The 16,578-nt window shown below is 44.2% G+C and overlaps 3 protein-coding genes and 3 pseudogenes across 4 annotated transcripts; 4 read left to right on the plus strand and 2 right to left on the minus strand.

The window, feature by feature from the left end:
* Nucleotides 1–428: 428 nt before the first annotated feature.
* Nucleotides 429–3,773, plus strand: srprb (SRP receptor subunit beta). Its single transcript, XM_029518365.1, has 7 exons — nucleotides 429–605; nucleotides 908–1,002; nucleotides 1,075–1,152; nucleotides 1,239–1,321; nucleotides 1,624–1,760; nucleotides 1,878–1,932; nucleotides 2,083–3,773. Exons 1-7 carry the CDS (start codon nucleotides 464–466, stop codon nucleotides 2,291–2,293), a joined length of 801 nt encoding a protein of 266 aa, XP_029374225.1. The 5' UTR covers nucleotides 429–463; the 3' UTR covers nucleotides 2,294–3,773.
* wdr53 (WD repeat domain 53) lies at nucleotides 3,551–6,220 on the minus strand. Of its 2 annotated transcripts, XM_029518364.1 has the most exons (3): nucleotides 5,884–6,220; nucleotides 4,905–5,400; nucleotides 3,551–4,806 (listed from the first exon to the last, which is right to left on the minus strand). In XM_029518364.1, the coding sequence occupies exons 2-3, from the start codon at nucleotides 5,391–5,393 to the stop codon at nucleotides 4,126–4,128; spliced, it is 1,170 nt and encodes a 389-aa protein (XP_029374224.1). In that variant the 5' UTR covers nucleotides 5,394–5,400; nucleotides 5,884–6,220; the 3' UTR covers nucleotides 3,551–4,125. The 2 variants fall into 2 exon arrangements, with proteins under 2 accessions (XP_029374224.1, XP_029374223.1); XM_029518363.1 differs by having other exon boundaries at nucleotides 4,905–6,220.
* An 845-nt stretch (nucleotides 6,221–7,065) lies between these two features.
* On the plus strand, nucleotides 7,066–7,172 carry LOC115053661 (uncharacterized; annotated as a pseudogene).
* A 2,827-nt stretch (nucleotides 7,173–9,999) lies between these two features.
* On the plus strand, nucleotides 10,000–10,106 carry LOC115053660 (uncharacterized; annotated as a pseudogene).
* Nucleotides 10,107–11,317: 1,211 nt separating this feature from the next.
* On the minus strand, nucleotides 11,318–11,471 carry LOC115053651 (uncharacterized; annotated as a pseudogene).
* A 2,423-nt stretch (nucleotides 11,472–13,894) lies between these two features.
* Nucleotides 13,895–16,199, plus strand: neu4 (sialidase 4). Its single transcript, XM_029517968.1, has 3 exons — nucleotides 13,895–14,095; nucleotides 14,272–14,527; nucleotides 15,181–16,199. Exons 1-3 carry the CDS (start codon nucleotides 13,895–13,897, stop codon nucleotides 16,197–16,199), a joined length of 1,476 nt encoding a protein of 491 aa, XP_029373828.1.
* Nucleotides 16,200–16,578: the final 379 nt, after the last annotated feature.

Here is a 16,578-nt window from a genome sequence, read left to right on the forward strand (position 1 = left end):
TTCAGCCAAGGAGACGTGTCCAACTGAACGTTGCCAGTTTGGGAAATTTTCCGCTAGATGGGCTAACCTTCTCTTTAATTAGAGAAGTTAAAATGTTATCAGTGAGTTCTAATTAATAATACAAATAACATATACATTGGGGATACCTTATATGTTACTCGTGCAGTTTCTACCTAAGGAAAGTTGTAGCCCAAAACACTACATTTGAAAGCAATACAATTAAAAAAAATAAATTATCTTTTCATACGAGTCAATATTTTTATGGAGACACTTACCTACCTATGTGTAGATCATCCACTAAGAAATCCAGTATATTATGCAGAAAATCAAAAACATAGCAGGGAAGGCCAATGGATGAACGAAAACCCTGAGAGGCCGGACTTCTTCCTGTCCGTCAAACCTGGCAACATTCACTTTCTCAGTTGAGTTTGAAGGGGCCGGTGGAGAGCACAGCGGTTGCATCATGGACGACAAGGAAGCAGCAGAGATGGCAGAAAATTCATTTGAATCTTTCAAAGAGTCCATCCGTCAGCAACTGGAGAACCAAGACCCGGTTTTCCTGATCGGACTGGTCGTCGCTCTGGCGGTTGTTTTAATCACCTGTGGTGAGTTAGCTTAGCATGCTAATGTTAGCTTAGCAGGCTAGGCCCGTAGCAGCTAGCTTCTCATAGGAAGCGACAAAAGTGTCCGGAAAGGGGTTTTAGGTCTGCTGGTGCGTTGTAGAGGAGGGTTTGTGTTTTAAAGCCAGTGGATCGATGTGAGCGGTAAAAAAGACTGCAAACTACTGAGATAAAAACCAGACAGCTGTCACTCACGCCGCCTTTCTCCCACCGAAGTCATTCAAACTTGCTGTGGACTTTGTCAGCAGACGGTAACGGGGACAAACCTCCCTCCGTTCTCTCCGCAGTTTTCCTGAAGTACTTCCTCAGCAGTAAGACCGTCCGGAGCGCCGTGCTGCTGGTCGGACTGTGTGACTCCGGGAAGACGCTGCTCTTCAGCCGAGTGAGTTGATGCCACGTTGTCTGTCCCCGGAGAAGCTGCCGTCTGACCGACTGTGCTTTGTTGTTTCTGTAGCTGCTGTCGGGAAAGTTCAAGAGGACGCAGACCTCCATCACTGACAACAGTGCTCCGTACAAAGCCAAAAACGACAGGGTGAGTCCACAGTTATACCTCATCCTGCACAGTCCAGTACGATCAGCCTGGTTTACAGATGTCCCCTGTCCCCCCCCTGCACTCAGGGCAGCACCTGGACGCTGATAGACCTGCCAGGACATGAGAGTCTTCGTCCTCAGTACCTGGAGAAGTTCAAGTCTACAGCCAGGTGAGAGCAGGAGATCCAGCATGACAGATGTTCGTTACTCTCTGTCTACTGGTGAGACAAAAGCCCCATTGCCAGGTGGATTTATCCGGATAATGGCTGTAACTAACAGTTTTTATGATGTATTAATCTACCAGTTTTTTATTCTGTGAAAAACGTTCTTCACAGTTTCCTGGAGGCCAACTCATGGCTGTCAGAAACCCAATAATGTATTACATCAGACGGTTAATTCTTACAGACTGATTACATACATATCTGCCTTGTTATGTCTGATTAATATATATTTTGAACTTGTTACTTTTCAGAGCCATTGTGTTTGTAGTGGACAGTGCCATCTTCCAGAAGGAGGTGAGAGATGTGGCAGAGTTCATGTACGTTTTGTTGACTGACACCATCCTCTCCAGAAATGCTCCAGCTCTCTTGGTGGCATGTAACAAACAAGGTAGGAAAACTCCTGCTGTCAAAATAAAATTAACATCAATAATCTCAAGTCTTCTCCTAAAAAAAAACAAAAAAAACAACAACCTTATTTGTATTTATTGTTGTCTTGATTCTTTAGATATCACAATGGCAAAATCTGCTAAACTGATTCAGCAGCAACTGGAAAAGGAACTGTAAGTCAAAAATTAAATATTGCCCTTTTATGCGATACTGATGGAAATGCTGTTCATTTGGATCATCGGTTATGATTTTCTAAACTTGCCATCATGCAGTTAAGATACACAAATGAAGATGCCTCAATGCTGTCTCTTTTTCCCCCGCAGAAACACCTTACGAGTGACACGCTCAGCAGCCCTCAGCTCTCAGGATGGCTCAGTGGGTGGCAATCTGTATCTGGGGAAGAAAGGCAAGGATTTTGAGTTCAGCCAACTGCCCATAAAGGTTGAGTTTCTGGAGTGCAGTGCTCGTGGTAGCAAAGTTGAAGAGGGGGATGCAGACATTGAAATCCTGGAGAAGAGTCTGGCTAAACTGTAAAATGAGCGAGTCTGCATCCTGAAAGAAGACCATAGATTTGATCATTTCAATAATCAAAGGAGGGATGACAGAAACATCTCAGGGGAGGATCTACTTGACAGTAGTACCCAGTCTGACTTGGTCCCCTATGTGCTCACTGTCAATATAAAGCATAAAATGACATCAAAGGTAGAAGAATGTTTAAGACAGATTCAACAAAAAAACTCCAAAGACTGTGAAAGCTCTTAGCCGTTTGTGCTGCTGTGCTGGGATATGATCATGTGCTTCTTCAGTGTAAGTCTTACTGTGAAAATCCACCTTTAAATGCTTTATTTGGCTTGATCAGAAAATATAGTTTAAAGAATTTTGGAAAATATTTGTTTGTTATTGCAATTTAAGAGTATCAGACAATTTCACCATGTTTATTTAAAATGTGTCTCAGCGGTTCCGACCTGTGTGTTGCCTTGCCCTTAAAAACAGTCATGACATGCATTTATTCATTTGTTTTGACAGTCAACGTTGTGCCTTTTTTCTGATATTCTTATTGAGAAGTGTTTTGCTTGTTCACAGAAGAATTACAGTGTAATTGCATATTGTGTGAATACAGTGCTTTTCTATTGAATGTATGGCTCTATCATAGAATGAAGTGCTGTTTGTAGTCAATTAGCATGTATTTATTTTTTAACAATACTAAGTTTTTAATGTCTGATGATGCAACTGTAGTGAGTAGAGTAAGAGCAGAAGATATTGTTTTAAGCAGCTGAGAAAAGTCTGTACAGTGGTGTTAAAGAAACTGATCACATTGGGCGGATTCAACCTGTAATGATTAACAAGCAGCAAAAAGGATTTAGTTATTGATCTATAAAATAAAAACCTAGTAATATACTTGCATGAAGGTCAGTAGGGCATTAGTTCATGAGATGCTAAACAAGAAGTGTGGTTGTGAAATCTGCGCAGTAAACTGTCTTCCAGCATTTTGGGAAGCAACGCTCAGCTGACAATGATTTTTCTGTCCAAAACCTGGTTTAAATTCAGGTGTGACTGCAAAAACAAAGCAGAACATTAAATGTCTGAGCTAAATGTATTGTAAAAAAGGACATTTTTATAGACACACTAAACCAAAGCCAAGCCAACGAACGAGGCAGTTATTAAATTAAGCCTCAAAACAAATTACACGTTTTTTGTTGAATATTGTTTGAAAGCCTAAGTGCTGATCAACCTTGTCATCCTTGTGCTGCGCTGTTAGGAAAGGAAAAGACCAGAGTTAGACCAGATGTTTAAGGGCTAAATTCACAGGAATAAATCAACTTTATTCATTTATTTAGCAAAGTGAAGCATCAAACAAACTGTGGTCTAAAACAAGAAACTAAAAGGCAATAGCCGGCTCAGCCTGCTGCTATCTGACAAGTGATACTGAAATATCCACTACACCACCAGCTTTTCTCCCTGGGGCTGTAAAATGACTGGATTTATCCTCAAAACATGGCTTTTTATGACTTGGGTTTTTGTACATATTCATTGATTTATTGTTTTCTGTGAATATTAATGTTGCTATACAAACTTTTGCATAATATTCTTGAATGTAACTTCAGCAGTAAAAGTTCATCTGAATTAGATCTGAAAGGTCATCACCAGTAATCTTGATTTAAAATGTAATGAATCATAAACCTAGACTATAGTTTAAACTGACCCCATAATCCCCAAATTCAAACAGTTAGGAGATTCTTTGGCTTTAGGATGTTTTCTGAATACAGATTTCCAATGCAGGATTGGATTCTTTGAAAATGCATTAAAACTAAATGTAGGTCAAAATAAGGCAATCCCATGACCAAAACAAAAGTGAAGTAGGGACACTATACATGAGACAGAGGGTAGACTGTTAGATTGCAGCTCTGATCAGCTACTACCACACAGTTTTCTCCTTTCAGGATGGCAGGGCACAGCCAGTTCACCTTGTCACCATGACTTATGGTCAGTTTGGGTCCAGACTTGTCCTCCATCACCTCCTCTATTGCTGCTGCTGCTGCTGCTTCACCCTCTGCTTCAGCTCCTTCTTCCTCATCCTTCTGTGGGGTCTTTGCCTTATCTTGGGGTTGTTCTTTTCTCTTTGTCTTGCCCTTACTCCTCCTGCGCTGAGCTGAAGTCATGTGGGTTTTTGGTTTAGTGTGTGGGGCTACCACTGGATGCTTACTGAGGTCCCACAAAGCAACTTGGCCATCATTTCCCCCAGTGACAAGCCAGTATGGATGAGAAAGAAAATTAACAAAGTGGGCCTGAGAGGCTCCTTGACTGTGAGCTTTGACTGCTCCCTGCTCTTCCAGTTTAGAGCCACTCCCAATCCGCATCAGATGCACCCGCCCATCCTCTGCTGCACAACCCAAAATGTTACCACAACTCCCCACAGAAACACAGTGCACCAGTGGTGGGTTGAAAAGCTGACCAGGACGCTGCTGATGGTCATTTTCATCCTCTACTATGTCCTGGAGGTTCAGTGTCCAAAGCGGGCGAGTCTTCTGCAGACCCCAGAGCATCACCTGAAGCAACAAAAAGGCAAAACAAGTTAAGGGAGAGATGTCATTCAATTTTTTCTCAAGAAACATACAAACAGTTCAAGACTGAGATCTCCTCTCACCTGCATGTCCAGTCCAGCAGACACCAAGTTGTTGGGTCTCTGAGGTCTAAAAGCCACTGAGGAGCAGATGTTAGTGTGTCTGCGAAGAGTCCTACATACTTTTCCTCCAGGAAGTTCCAGTACCCGCACAGCTCCTGAATCATCAGCCACTGCCAATGCTGAACCTGTGTCATTTAGTGCTAAAGCATTGATCTCCTCCTCTCCTGCACCCTGATACTCCTCCACCGTGCCCTTCAGGTTCCTGGGGTCGAGTACACTGACGCTGTCGCCATGTGACACAAACAGTTGGCCCGGGGCTGCAGGTGAAAACACAACACTTGTGCTGTCCTCTTCCCCAGGTAGGATGAGTCTTCCTATGATGGTTCCTTCTTGGCTCCATATCGTTACCTCTCCACCCTCAGAGCCTGAAGCAAGGAGGCCATCAGGACCCAGAGAAGCTCCAACACACAGGACGGATGTTGAGTGGCCCTCAGACCATTGCCTGGCCATGCTGACCCTGCAAAACACAAGTTATCAACTTCATAGCACATATCACAGCTTCATAGATCTCCTCCACTCAGGCCAGTTTCAGATTACATCCCCGTTTAACCAGACTCATGTAAAACTATCCACTGCTGTGACACGATGACATAATTACTGTGCGAATTCTTGAGTTATGGCTCCATGACCCTGGGGAGTTGACCAACAAACTCTCTTCCAAAAATCCCTCAAGGCATTACTGACATATCCAGACAAATGGATAAAAAAGCAACTACAGCTAAGAAATAACCGATGAGAGTATACTTACAAATCAATATTACACCTGCAAATTAATTCATTGTAAAATGTCACAAAACAATGAGAAAAATAAATCAACCAATGAGAACAGATCTACAATAACCAAACCAAATGTGGCTACAAATAAGCTATTACAAAACTGCAACTGATCGATCAGTCAGAACAGAGCGATGTGACAACTACTCCAAATACAGATAATTACCGAACACAATACAGCTGTAAATGGACCAATCAGACTACGCCGCTCTGTTTTCACGAAAAAGGATCCAGAGTTTGTATTTTCAGAAGTAGAAAAAAATCTGGACGGAGATTAGATCAGATCAGTGTGCGAGTTTAGGCTCTGCTAACTCGTTAGCCTACAAACTAAAGTGAACCTCGCGTTCAAATGAAAGTTTGGCTGCGATAACAAGCATGTTGCCGTTGATCTGCATCTTAAAAATAATCCTTGACATCTGAGACAGTGTCGCTTGCCACAGGAGCAGAAAGTTACACTATCTTTCCAGGAACACTCAGTCCTCCGTCAGACTGCCATGTGCGGCTGAGTCGCAGTTTGATTACGTCACGAGTTGGCTAATGCCCGAGTTATGCTTTTAAGCAGCAGTGGAAAGCCCCCCAGTATTTACTGTTTAAGGGATGTGGGTTTTTGTATAAAGTCTGTGTGAAATTCTGTCTGTATTTCAGGTATACATGTTGTCGGGTGACCATATTTTCATTTCCAAAAAAGAGGACACTCATGTTACACAGTGTATGTCCTTGAAGGTCTGAAATGATAAGATAACATTTATAGAACTGGTCTGCATACTAGGAGGAGGATGAAACTCTTCTATCTTGTCAGCTACAGTAGGTCTGTTGCAGTAGATACTCACACACATTGTTTTTAACACATTCTAAGAACAAGGCATGGACAGTGGTCGACCTGTCCATGACCCTGGAAACCAGTGAGTGTAAGTCCACCCTCTGTACAGGGCAGGCCCAGCCCTAGAAGATAAATGTGAAACTTTTCCAGATATCGTGGCTCTTACTGGCTGAGATCCTGGGGGAGCTCTGACACTTCGAGCCCAGCGCTGCCTACTTTACCTGTGACCATAATAAATATTTCAACTGTGAACTGAAGATTTCTCTAAGTCGTTCTTGGGCTGCCAATAAAAGAACTGGGCCAACAAAACGCCGTTGCCAGGACTGCATCATTCCTGGTAGTGGAGGCAGTGGAGGCTGGTGGTGGAGATTTATTATTATAATCCCGGTAATTTACGCAGTGACACTCGGCATTTTTTGCCAGCATTCCTTGCGGCTTCTTGCTGCTGCAACTATACTGCTTCTCGCTTAACTTGGTGATTTATACTTCTGATTTTTGCATCATATGGGAAATCAAGGTGGGGGAGGCAGGACAGATACCACGATCAAGAAGGTGGTTCACCCAGGGCGAGGCTCAGCCATTGCACTCTGATTGTGCTGTCCACTGCGAATTCCCCAAATGTGGGAATCTCGACTATCGGTGGATGTTTTTTCTCAGTACATGTGTTGTTTATTGTGCACACTAACACGTGGTGTGTGTTAGTGTGCACAGACACATGTACACGTGTACATGTGTCAGTATATGTGTTGTTTATTGTGCGCACTAACACGTAGTGCGTGTTAGTGCGCACACACTAACAGTTACGTTAGTGTACACGCATGTCAGCGGAGGGGCAAAATTGTTGCCTGTCCGCCAACATGCAACCCCAAATGGGTTGATCTGGCTGGCTGGGCGGGTGTCCCCACCGTCCTCTGCCGGTCCCCAAGGCCCTCAGGCCGGCGGAGGAGGACGGGGTGCCCCCGGCGGACTGCCACCCATCCATATGCCGGTAGCTGCTCCTCAGCTACAAACAGATAAACAGCTGGAGCTCCAGCTTACATCCTCTGTGCCGAGAGATCTGTGACGTTCTCAATGACGCAGCTGTGGAATGACGCAGGGTATGCCCTTATAAGGATGTGTAGGAGGCTGAAAACGGAACATTCTTTATTGTAAATAAATACATGTAAAATCTGGCCAGTTTACTGGACACAGACACATATGTACCAGCTCTGCACACGGTGCACTCAGCCTCCCACATGTCCCCACCGGGTCGGTAAACGGGGATTTTTTTTTCTCAGTTCATCCCGAAGTCTTCAGTTGCACCGCCGGTGTCTGCTGCTTCCTTGTTGAGTTTTGGAGATCTCGGGGATGACGTCACAGACGCTTACCTGAACAAAGACAACCTGGGGGGGGGGGGCACACACATACACAAACACATACACACAAAAGGATAACCGGACATTATCATCAATTATTAAAAACGCCCCGGACGGGACGTAAAAAGTGGACATTGTAGTTTTGACCCATAAACGAAGAAACACAGTCTGAACAGGTGCCGTTTACTTGGAAGGCAAGAGTAAATAACACTGCGTTGTTGAGTATTAGCCAACCTGTAAAAATACCTAACTCTCACTCTACTCATATCAAGTCCATATCTCTCGCCACAGTGCCACTTTGTGGTACAACACAGCAACAATACAAATGAAGAACACAACAGACATGTCCGGGGAGAAGAGTCCCTTGTGTTGTACGAGAGAAAGCTGATCAAACAGTTATATGTGTCCGGATACTGCAGGTGTGTTAACGATTCGCTTCCCCTTTATGCCGATTTACTGCTGAGTCGTGCGTAGGTGCTAAGTTACCGTGCGTACTTAAAGAAGAAAGGCAAATAGAAACACAGCTGGGTGATGATGCACACCAGGTAACAATACCACCAAGCTGTATGATGTAGAATGAGCCGATCGTTATGGAGAATTAATCCAGGTGGGATGAGGATTATACATCGTAGCCATGTAAATCTGAGCGTGTTCCAGGCAAGAATATGTCCACGATATATAATCCTCATCCTACCTGGATTATTTCTCCATAACGATCGGCTCATTCAACATTATACATCGTGGCCGTATTATTACCTGCAACACGCATTAGCTTGTAGCCAATACAAGCTAGGCTAATGGACATTAGCATTAGAGCTGGCCAGTTAGCTTACGGCCCTGTTTCTTACCTTACCTTGCTCTAATGCACCGTCACCACCTTTTTAAAAAGTATTTGTATATGTAATATTTATTTTCTTATTCTCTTTTGTTTTCTTTCTGATCACCGGACTGATGCTGGCTGGACATTTTCCTACCGAACTTCAGACAACAGAAAACAGGATAGCATAGCAACAGTAACCAAGGGGGGCGGGGCTTAGCGACAAACCATTTGTTACAATTAGGAAGAAAAATGTAACAATCGTTCACTAAAACAGTTGTGTCTCTTTTACTGGTCTAGTCTGTGGACGCGTCCTGTCGCCGGTCTAGCCTCGGTCCGTTCCTGGAGGGGGTGCCGTCACCAGTCTGGTCTGGTTCGGCCTAGGTCCTGGGGGGGGCGCCGTATCTGCATTAGCCCAGTCCATTACTCGTAACCAATGAACTCTATAGACATGTTCAGGTGCCCACACCGGGAACCGAACCGAGATATTACATTACATCACATCACATCACATACATTTAACATTACATCATGTTTATATCTACAGTACATCATTACATTACATCACCCCGGGGTTACATTACAATCGCATTACATCATACATTCACATCACCCTCCCTAGCCGGGACTCGAACCCCTCCCTCCTTGTTGCGGGGCGGCAGCGGTACCACTGCGCCACTGAGCTGCTCGAATTGCTGCATACATTTGCGCTATTTCACCATTTCACATGTACATTATGTACATCAGTGAGCTGGGATTGGCTCCAGCAGCCCACGTGACCCGGAAACGAAAAAGCGGTAAAAGATGGATGGACTGTCATTTCATTCGGTATTGCCGGTGTTTTCCATCTATGTAGTCTTGGGTTTTTTATGTAAAGACCAATTTCATCCGAGTTAAAGTGAGAAGTGAATTCAGTAGACTTAAAATCTGCGGCGGCGGCACGAGCTATTTTCTGTTCCATTTACTGCCAAAATGGCGGCGTAAACGAAAGAAGTCACCTGACATCCCGAGAACTGAATCAATAAATCTGAATGTCTGTGTCCGGTGTTACAATAACTCAGTTATTAAGAACAAATAGCTGGAGCCTAAGAAACATAATTATATGGTACGCAGTAAACCTGGTAGTGGAGATTTATTATTATAATCCCGGTAATTTACGCAGTGACACTCGGCATTTTTTGCCAGCATTCCTTGCGGCTTCTTGCTGCTGCAACTATACTGCTTCTCGCTTAACTTGGTGATTTATACTTCTGATTTTTGCATCATATGGGAAATCAAGGTGGGGGAGGCAGGGCAGATACCACGATCAAGAAGGTGGTTCACCCAGGGCGAGGCTCAGCCATCGCACTCTGATTGTGCTGTCCACTGCGAATTCCCCAAATGTGGGAATCTCGACTATCGGTGGATGTTTTTTCTCAGTACATGTGTTGTTTATTGTGCACACTAACACGTGGTGTGTGTTAGTGTGCACAGACACATGTACACGTGTACATGTGTCAGTATATGTGTTGTTTATTGTGCGCACTAACACGTAGTGCGTGTTAGTGCGCACACACTAACAGTTACGTTAGTGTACACGCATGTCAGCGGAGGGGCAAAATTGTTGCCTGTCCGCCAACATGCAACCCCAAATGGGTTGATCTGGCTGGCTGGGCGGGTGTCCCCACCGTCCTCTGCCGGTCCCCAAGGCCCTCGGGCCGGCGGAGGAGGACGGGGTGCCCCCGGCGGACTGCCACCCATCCATATGCCGGTAGCTGCTCCTCAGCTACAAACAGATAAACAGCTGGAGCTCCAGCTTACATCCTCTGTGCCGAGAGATCTGTGACGTTCTCAATGACGCAGCTGTGGAATGACGCAGGGTATGCCCTTATAAGGATGTGTAGGGAGGCTGAAAACTGGACAGATTTAGTCTGTTTTCTTTAATGGAAACATCTTAATAATTGAGTTATTGTAACATTGGACACAGACATTCAGATTCATTGGTCCGGTTCTCGGGATGTCACGTGACTTCTTTTGTTTACGCCGCCATTTTGGCAGTAAATGGCGTACGCACGACTCAGCAGTAAATCGGCATAAAGGGGAAGCTAATCATCCTTATAAGGGCATACCCTGCGTCATTCCACAGCTGCGTCATTGAGAACGTCACAGATCTCTCGGCACAGAGGATGTAAGCTGGAGCTCCAGCTGTTTATCTGTTTGTAGCTGAGGAGCAGCTACCGGCATATGGATGGGTGGCAGTCCGCCGGGGGCACCCCGTCCTCCTCCGCCGGCCCGAGGGCCTTGGGGACCGGCAGAGGACGGTGGGGACACCCGCCCAGCCAGCCAGATCAACCCATTTGGGGTTGCATGTTGGCGGACAGGCAACAATTTTGCCCCTCCGCTGACATGCGTGTACACTAACGTAACTGTTAGTGTGTGCGCACTAACACGCACTACGTGTTAGTGCGCACAATAAACAACACATATACTGACACATGTACACGTGTACATGTGTCTGTGCACACTAACACACACCACGTGTTAGTGTGCACAATAAACAACACGTACTGAGAAAAAACATCCACCGATAGGTTGACGTGAGGATAAGGTTCATTTTTTCACGTTACATCAGAGGAGAGGGCGAACGCAGTCCTCCACTACCACAAATGATGCAGTCGAGATTCCCACATTTGGGGAATTCGCAGTGGACAGCACAATCAGAGTGCAATGGCTGAGCCTCGCCCTGGGTGAACCACCTTCTTGATCGTGGTATCTGTCCTGCCTCCCCCACCTTGATTTCCCATATGATGCAAAAATCAGAAGTATAAATCACCAAGTTAAGCGAGAAGCAGTATAGTTGCAGCAGCAAGAAGCCGCAAGGAATGCTGGCAAAAAATGCCGAGTGTCACTGCGTAAATTACCGGGATTATAATAATAAATCTCCACCACCAGCCTCCACTGCCTCCACTACCAGGAATGATGCAGTCCTGGCAACGGCGTTTTGTTGGCCCAGTTCTTTTATTGGCAGCCCAAGAACGACTTAGAGAAATCTTCAGTTCACAGTTGAAATATTTATTATGGTCACAGGTAAAGTAGGCAGCGCTGGGCTCGAAGTGTCAGAGCTCCCCCAGGATCTCAGCCAGTAAGAGCCACGATATCTGGAAAAGTTTCACATTTATCTTCTAGGGCTGGGCCTGCCCTGTACAGAGGGTGGACTTACACTCACTGGTTTCCAGGGTCATGGACAGGTCGACCACTGTCCATGCCTTGTTCTTAGAATGTGTTAAAAACAATGTGTGTGAGTATCTACTGCAACAGACATACTGTAGCTGACAAGATAGAAGAGTTTCATCCTCCTCCTAGTATGCAGACCAGTTCTATAAATGTTATCTTATCATTTCAGACCTTCAAGGACATACACTGTGTAACATGAGCTCAGGGGACAAGTACAATACAGAAACTTAGGTTCAGTGGAAAAGGACGGAGTAAGGATACATGATGTCTTAAAACAAAGGCACTAATAACAATATGAACACTGGCCCAACCTATAAAGCAGTTATGAATTATTCTAGTCACTAATATAGCCATCAATTACAGTTTATGCATTGTTGTAATGCCGTAAAATGTAATGTCTGTACACCTTCCATCAGTGGTATATTCTGTATAATCTTATTAACAGAAATTGAACAAATCAAATATGAAAGAGAATCTGCGCTATTAATGCCCTATACATCAAAATCAGCAACATAGTTTCTACACAATTTGCCAAAAATTAAAAGGGAAACCAAAGAGATGGGGTTCATAAAGCCATTGTTCGGTGTGGCCCCCCAGGCCTTCATTTCCACAATGGCTGCTCTCCGCTGATTCATCCAAAGCTGTAGATCTGATGAGTGTGGTCCATTTCTGGGTCACTGAACAGCTTGATATACTGCTGCACTGAATAGAGGACAGGGGAGAGGCCATCATTTTCAGTCTCTGGGAAAAACACACAAACTAACTGCACATTCACGTACAGGCCCCGCATACACGTTTCACTGTCAACCCCACATTCAAGTGCTGACACATACAGTATATCGGCACAAAGCAGCAGCAGTTCGCAGAGCATTGTGACTGTAAGTATTTGCCTTTTTATGCTCATAGCCTGTGCATTAGATACAGCATCCTTTTCAAAGTGTAGTTCTTGTGATGGCGCTGAAGTTGTTAAAAGAGAGTAAATCTGAGTGGTTTTAAAAGTTTGCAAGCAATTTCAAAACCAGGCATTTTATCATTTATACACCTCAGATGCAGTTATGAGTTAAATGGCTTCCTTGATTGAGTTCAAAATATTTGTGAAGGTTTAATGATCTTAAGCATGCAGAGCCATAATGGAAAACGAGACAACGTCCTGTTTTACCCTCATTAATCTGGTGTTTGACAGCTTGAACAGGAGCTCCAGTACCAGACAGAAAAGCATATAAACAACACTGCAATGGTTGAGAGGGCCAACGGAATTCTCAATATTAACAGATGAATTAGCTTCCTCTTAAACTGGACTCTTTTCAGACACCCTTGGATTTCTTTCATTTAAACTGGATTCTGTTTCAGCATCTTTTAGATTAAAGTCAAATTGGACATTTATGATGTTGAAGTTTGAAGTTTGTGAAATAAAATGTACGTGATACCCACTGTGAAAGAAACTTTTCTTTCACAGTGGGCATTTGGCATTTGGCATTTGGCATTTTCCTGTAACTTTATTCACTTTACTCAACACTGTGTTTAAGTACACTGAGATAAATGAATAAAAGACATATATCAATAAATAGAAATGAAAAATATTTCTGGTCCAGAAAAAAGTAGGGGATAAACCCATATGACCACAGAAATAGGTTGTGCATTAAAGGTATCTTTTTTTGGAATGGCACTTAAGAAGTCCTTTTGTCACATTCTTTCTATGGAAAAATGGTTTCACAACACAAAAAGAGGAAATTAAGATGTAGTTGTATTTTGAAATGCAGTTTTGCAAGGACTTCAGATTTTGTCTGCTCTCTCTGAAAATGGTAGAAAAACACCTCTTAGTGAGGAATATGAGCTGGAAGAATAAATACATCAAACAAAATGAACCTGCTTACTGTTTTTAATTGTGATGCTTTTGTAGTTCTGATGCTGATGATAATTCTTCTCTTCAGAGGTTTTGGAGTGACCCTGAAGGATTTACATATTAGATACCATGACGACACCTTATTTTCCTGCGAGGTCGGTGCTTTTCCATAAGGAACCAAATGGAGTGACATACAGGGTCCCAGCTCTGCTCTACCTGGCCCACACCAGGTCCTTCCTGGCCTTCTGTGAAGAGAGACTCAGCCCATCTGACTCTCAGGCACATCTGCTGGTCATGAGGAAAGGCACTTTCTACAGAAACTATGTGGAGGTCAGTCTTCTTCACTAAATCTGAAGACAGTCCAGTAGATTATGTGTTTTTTAATTTAAGTGAACCATTATAAAAAAAGATTTGTCTCTTCCTGTCTCTCATCTGAAATCCTTTCACAATTTTACTGATCTCTACTCCATCTTCCTTTATAACCTCTGTTAATTCTGCCGTTCCAGTGGGAGGACATGCGTGTCCTGGGCACTGCTGTCCTGACAGGCCACCGCTCCATGAACCCATGCCCGGTGTATGATGAGTTCACAGGTACCCTTTTCTTGTTCTTCATTGCTGTTCTGGGCCACACCTCAGAGTCCTATCAGCTGGTGACTGGCAAGAACGTGACCCGACTTTGCTACATCTCCAGCACAGACAATGGAGAGACCTGGACTGCTGTCACTGACCTGACCAAGAGAGTCATCAGAGACACGATTAAAGGTCAGAGGATTCATTAGGAGAATAAGCAGCCTAAAACAGACTCCATCATGCTGCTGTACTTTCACTGAAACTGAATGAAATGATCTTATTTAGTTGCAGTGTTGAAGGTGAAATTATGACACTTTTTAACATACAAGATATAACATATAGGTAATAATATAGGACTCTAAGTCTGAAAATCTGCTTTCGTGGTTGTGCTGTTTTGGTAGTTCTTACTGTGGGAGTCCTAACACAGATTATGATTAAGGCCACAAAAACCCCTTTTAAATGGGACTCCCAGACAGTAACAGAGACGCAATGAGTCACAGTCCTACAAACCTCATTTGTATTCATTTCCATTCCTTTTGGTGACTTTTTGCAATCGTTTTGTGTTTCTTTGTGAGGGTCTTCAGTACTCTTGTAATTAATTTGCACCTCTTTGTGGCTGCTGGGCCTGTGCCTGGTATGACTTTCAGTAATCCATCCATTGACACACACAAGGTGAATCTAAGGAGTTGCCTTAAAACTCTTGTTCCTCAGATTCTGAGCAGTTTCACATCTTCAGATGAAAGCTGTGATACCTAAATCTGCTTAGTGTCTTCTGTTATGTGCCTTCTGTGAGTGCCACTCATGTGCATCATATGAATGTGTCACAAAATTTTCCCTCCGTACAGAATGGGCCACTTTTGCACTTGGTCCAGGCCATGGTATCCAGCTGAAGTCAGGTCGCCTGCTCATTCCTGCCTATGCTTACCACATCGACTGCAAAGAGTGTTTCGGACACCTCTGCCAGACCACGCCTCACGCCTTCTGCTTTCACAGTGACACCCACGGGACAACCTGGCGTTTTGGGGAGGCGGTGCCAGGCCCTGAGAGCGTGGAGTGTCAGATGGTGTCTGTAGATGAAGAGGATGGGACTAACGTGTTGTACTGTAACGCTCGCAGCCCCCTTGGCTACAGGGTTCAGGCCCTCAGTCTGGATGATGGAGCTGCTTTTCAGGAGGGTCAGCTGGTGCAGCGGCTGGTGGAGCCTCAAAATGGTTGTCATGGTAGCATTGTTGGATTTCCTGCCCCATTACATCTTTACCATAGTCTTGATTTACACCAACCTATGTATGGCTCCAGACACAGGACGTCCTGGATGTCTCCCTACAATCACACCAACTCTCCCTGTTCAAACATTGCCTCTACTTCCACAAGCCCCCTGACACCCAATTACACTGCCCCTCCAAATTTCCTCACCCCTACCTGGGTAGTGTACTCCCACCCAACATGGACAACTGCACGCAAGGATCTGGGCGTGTTCCTTAGCTTATTTCCCCGTGACCCAGATAGCTGGCGTGGCCCCTGGGTAATCTATGAGGGCCCAAGCGCCTACTCTGACCTGGCCTATCTGGAGCTGCCTGCACCCCCTGGAGCACCACCTGCCGTGGCCTTCGCCTGCCTGTTTGAATGTGGGACTAAAACAGCCTATGATGAAATCTGCTTCAGCATCTTCACACTCTATGAACTCATTGATCATCTGCCTCGAGATGTGCAGCAGGGAAATGAACATGAAAGTCAACAACAGGTCACTGAGAGAGAGCAACAGAGAGGACATTATGCTCAAAGGTCACCCTTTCTCCAGCAGCAGGTGCCTCGTGTGAAGATGAGAAAGAAGGAAAAGTTGACTGAGATGTGCTCTCTGTCTTAAAAGCTTGTTTAAAAAGAAAAAAAAAAAAAAAAAAAAGGGTTCCTGCAGTAAGTGTTTTCTCTACACTGCACATCCAAGTAGTATTCATGCCACTAATAAGAGGGGAGATTGTTATTTGAATAGTTTTTGTAGCCAGTTCAGCTTCAGCGTGAAAATCCTTGTTAGTAATTGATGCTTTTGTTTTCTACTGTCAGATGTGATTGTGTAGCACATGAGGAGTCATTCAAGTTTTCCTGACTCATAATTTTTTCTTTTCATATTCAGTATTTTAGGAGTATAAGATGAATAAATTATCTGATTGATGATACAATAATACAATTTCTTGTGTGAGGATTGCAACTTTTAAACTGCGTGTCTGAGTTTCAGACATTTGAATGCA

This window comes from Echeneis naucrates, chromosome 13 (assembly GCF_900963305.1).
Source record: "Echeneis naucrates chromosome 13, fEcheNa1.1, whole genome shotgun sequence".
Classification (NCBI taxonomy): domain Eukaryota; kingdom Metazoa; phylum Chordata; class Actinopteri; order Carangiformes; family Echeneidae; genus Echeneis; species Echeneis naucrates.

Bases quoted from the DNA above. Each gene is read 5' to 3' on its own strand.
- wdr53 (XM_029518364.1), bottom strand. From the start codon at position 5,393: ATGGCCAGGCAATGGTCTGAGGGCCACTCAACATCCGTCCTGTGTGTT. The intron at 4,807-4,904 runs GTGAGAGGAGAT...TTGTTGCTTCAG, and splicing joins CTGCTGGACTGGACATGCAG to GTGATGCTCTGGGGTCTGCA.
- srprb (XM_029518365.1), top strand. From the start codon at position 464: ATGGACGACAAGGAAGCAGCAGAGATGGCAGAAAATTCATTTGAATCT. The intron at 606-907 runs GTGAGTTAGCTT...TTCTCTCCGCAG, and splicing joins GGTTGTTTTAATCACCTGTG to TTTTCCTGAAGTACTTCCTC. The intron at 1,933-2,082 runs GTAAGTCAAAAA...TTTCCCCCGCAG, and splicing joins CAGCAACTGGAAAAGGAACT to AAACACCTTACGAGTGACAC.
- neu4 (XM_029517968.1), top strand. From the start codon at position 13,895: ATGACGACACCTTATTTTCCTGCGAGGTCGGTGCTTTTCCATAAGGAA. The intron at 14,096-14,271 runs GTCAGTCTTCTT...CTGCCGTTCCAG, and splicing joins TCTACAGAAACTATGTGGAG to TGGGAGGACATGCGTGTCCT. The intron at 14,528-15,180 runs GTCAGAGGATTC...CCCTCCGTACAG, and splicing joins CATCAGAGACACGATTAAAG to AATGGGCCACTTTTGCACTT.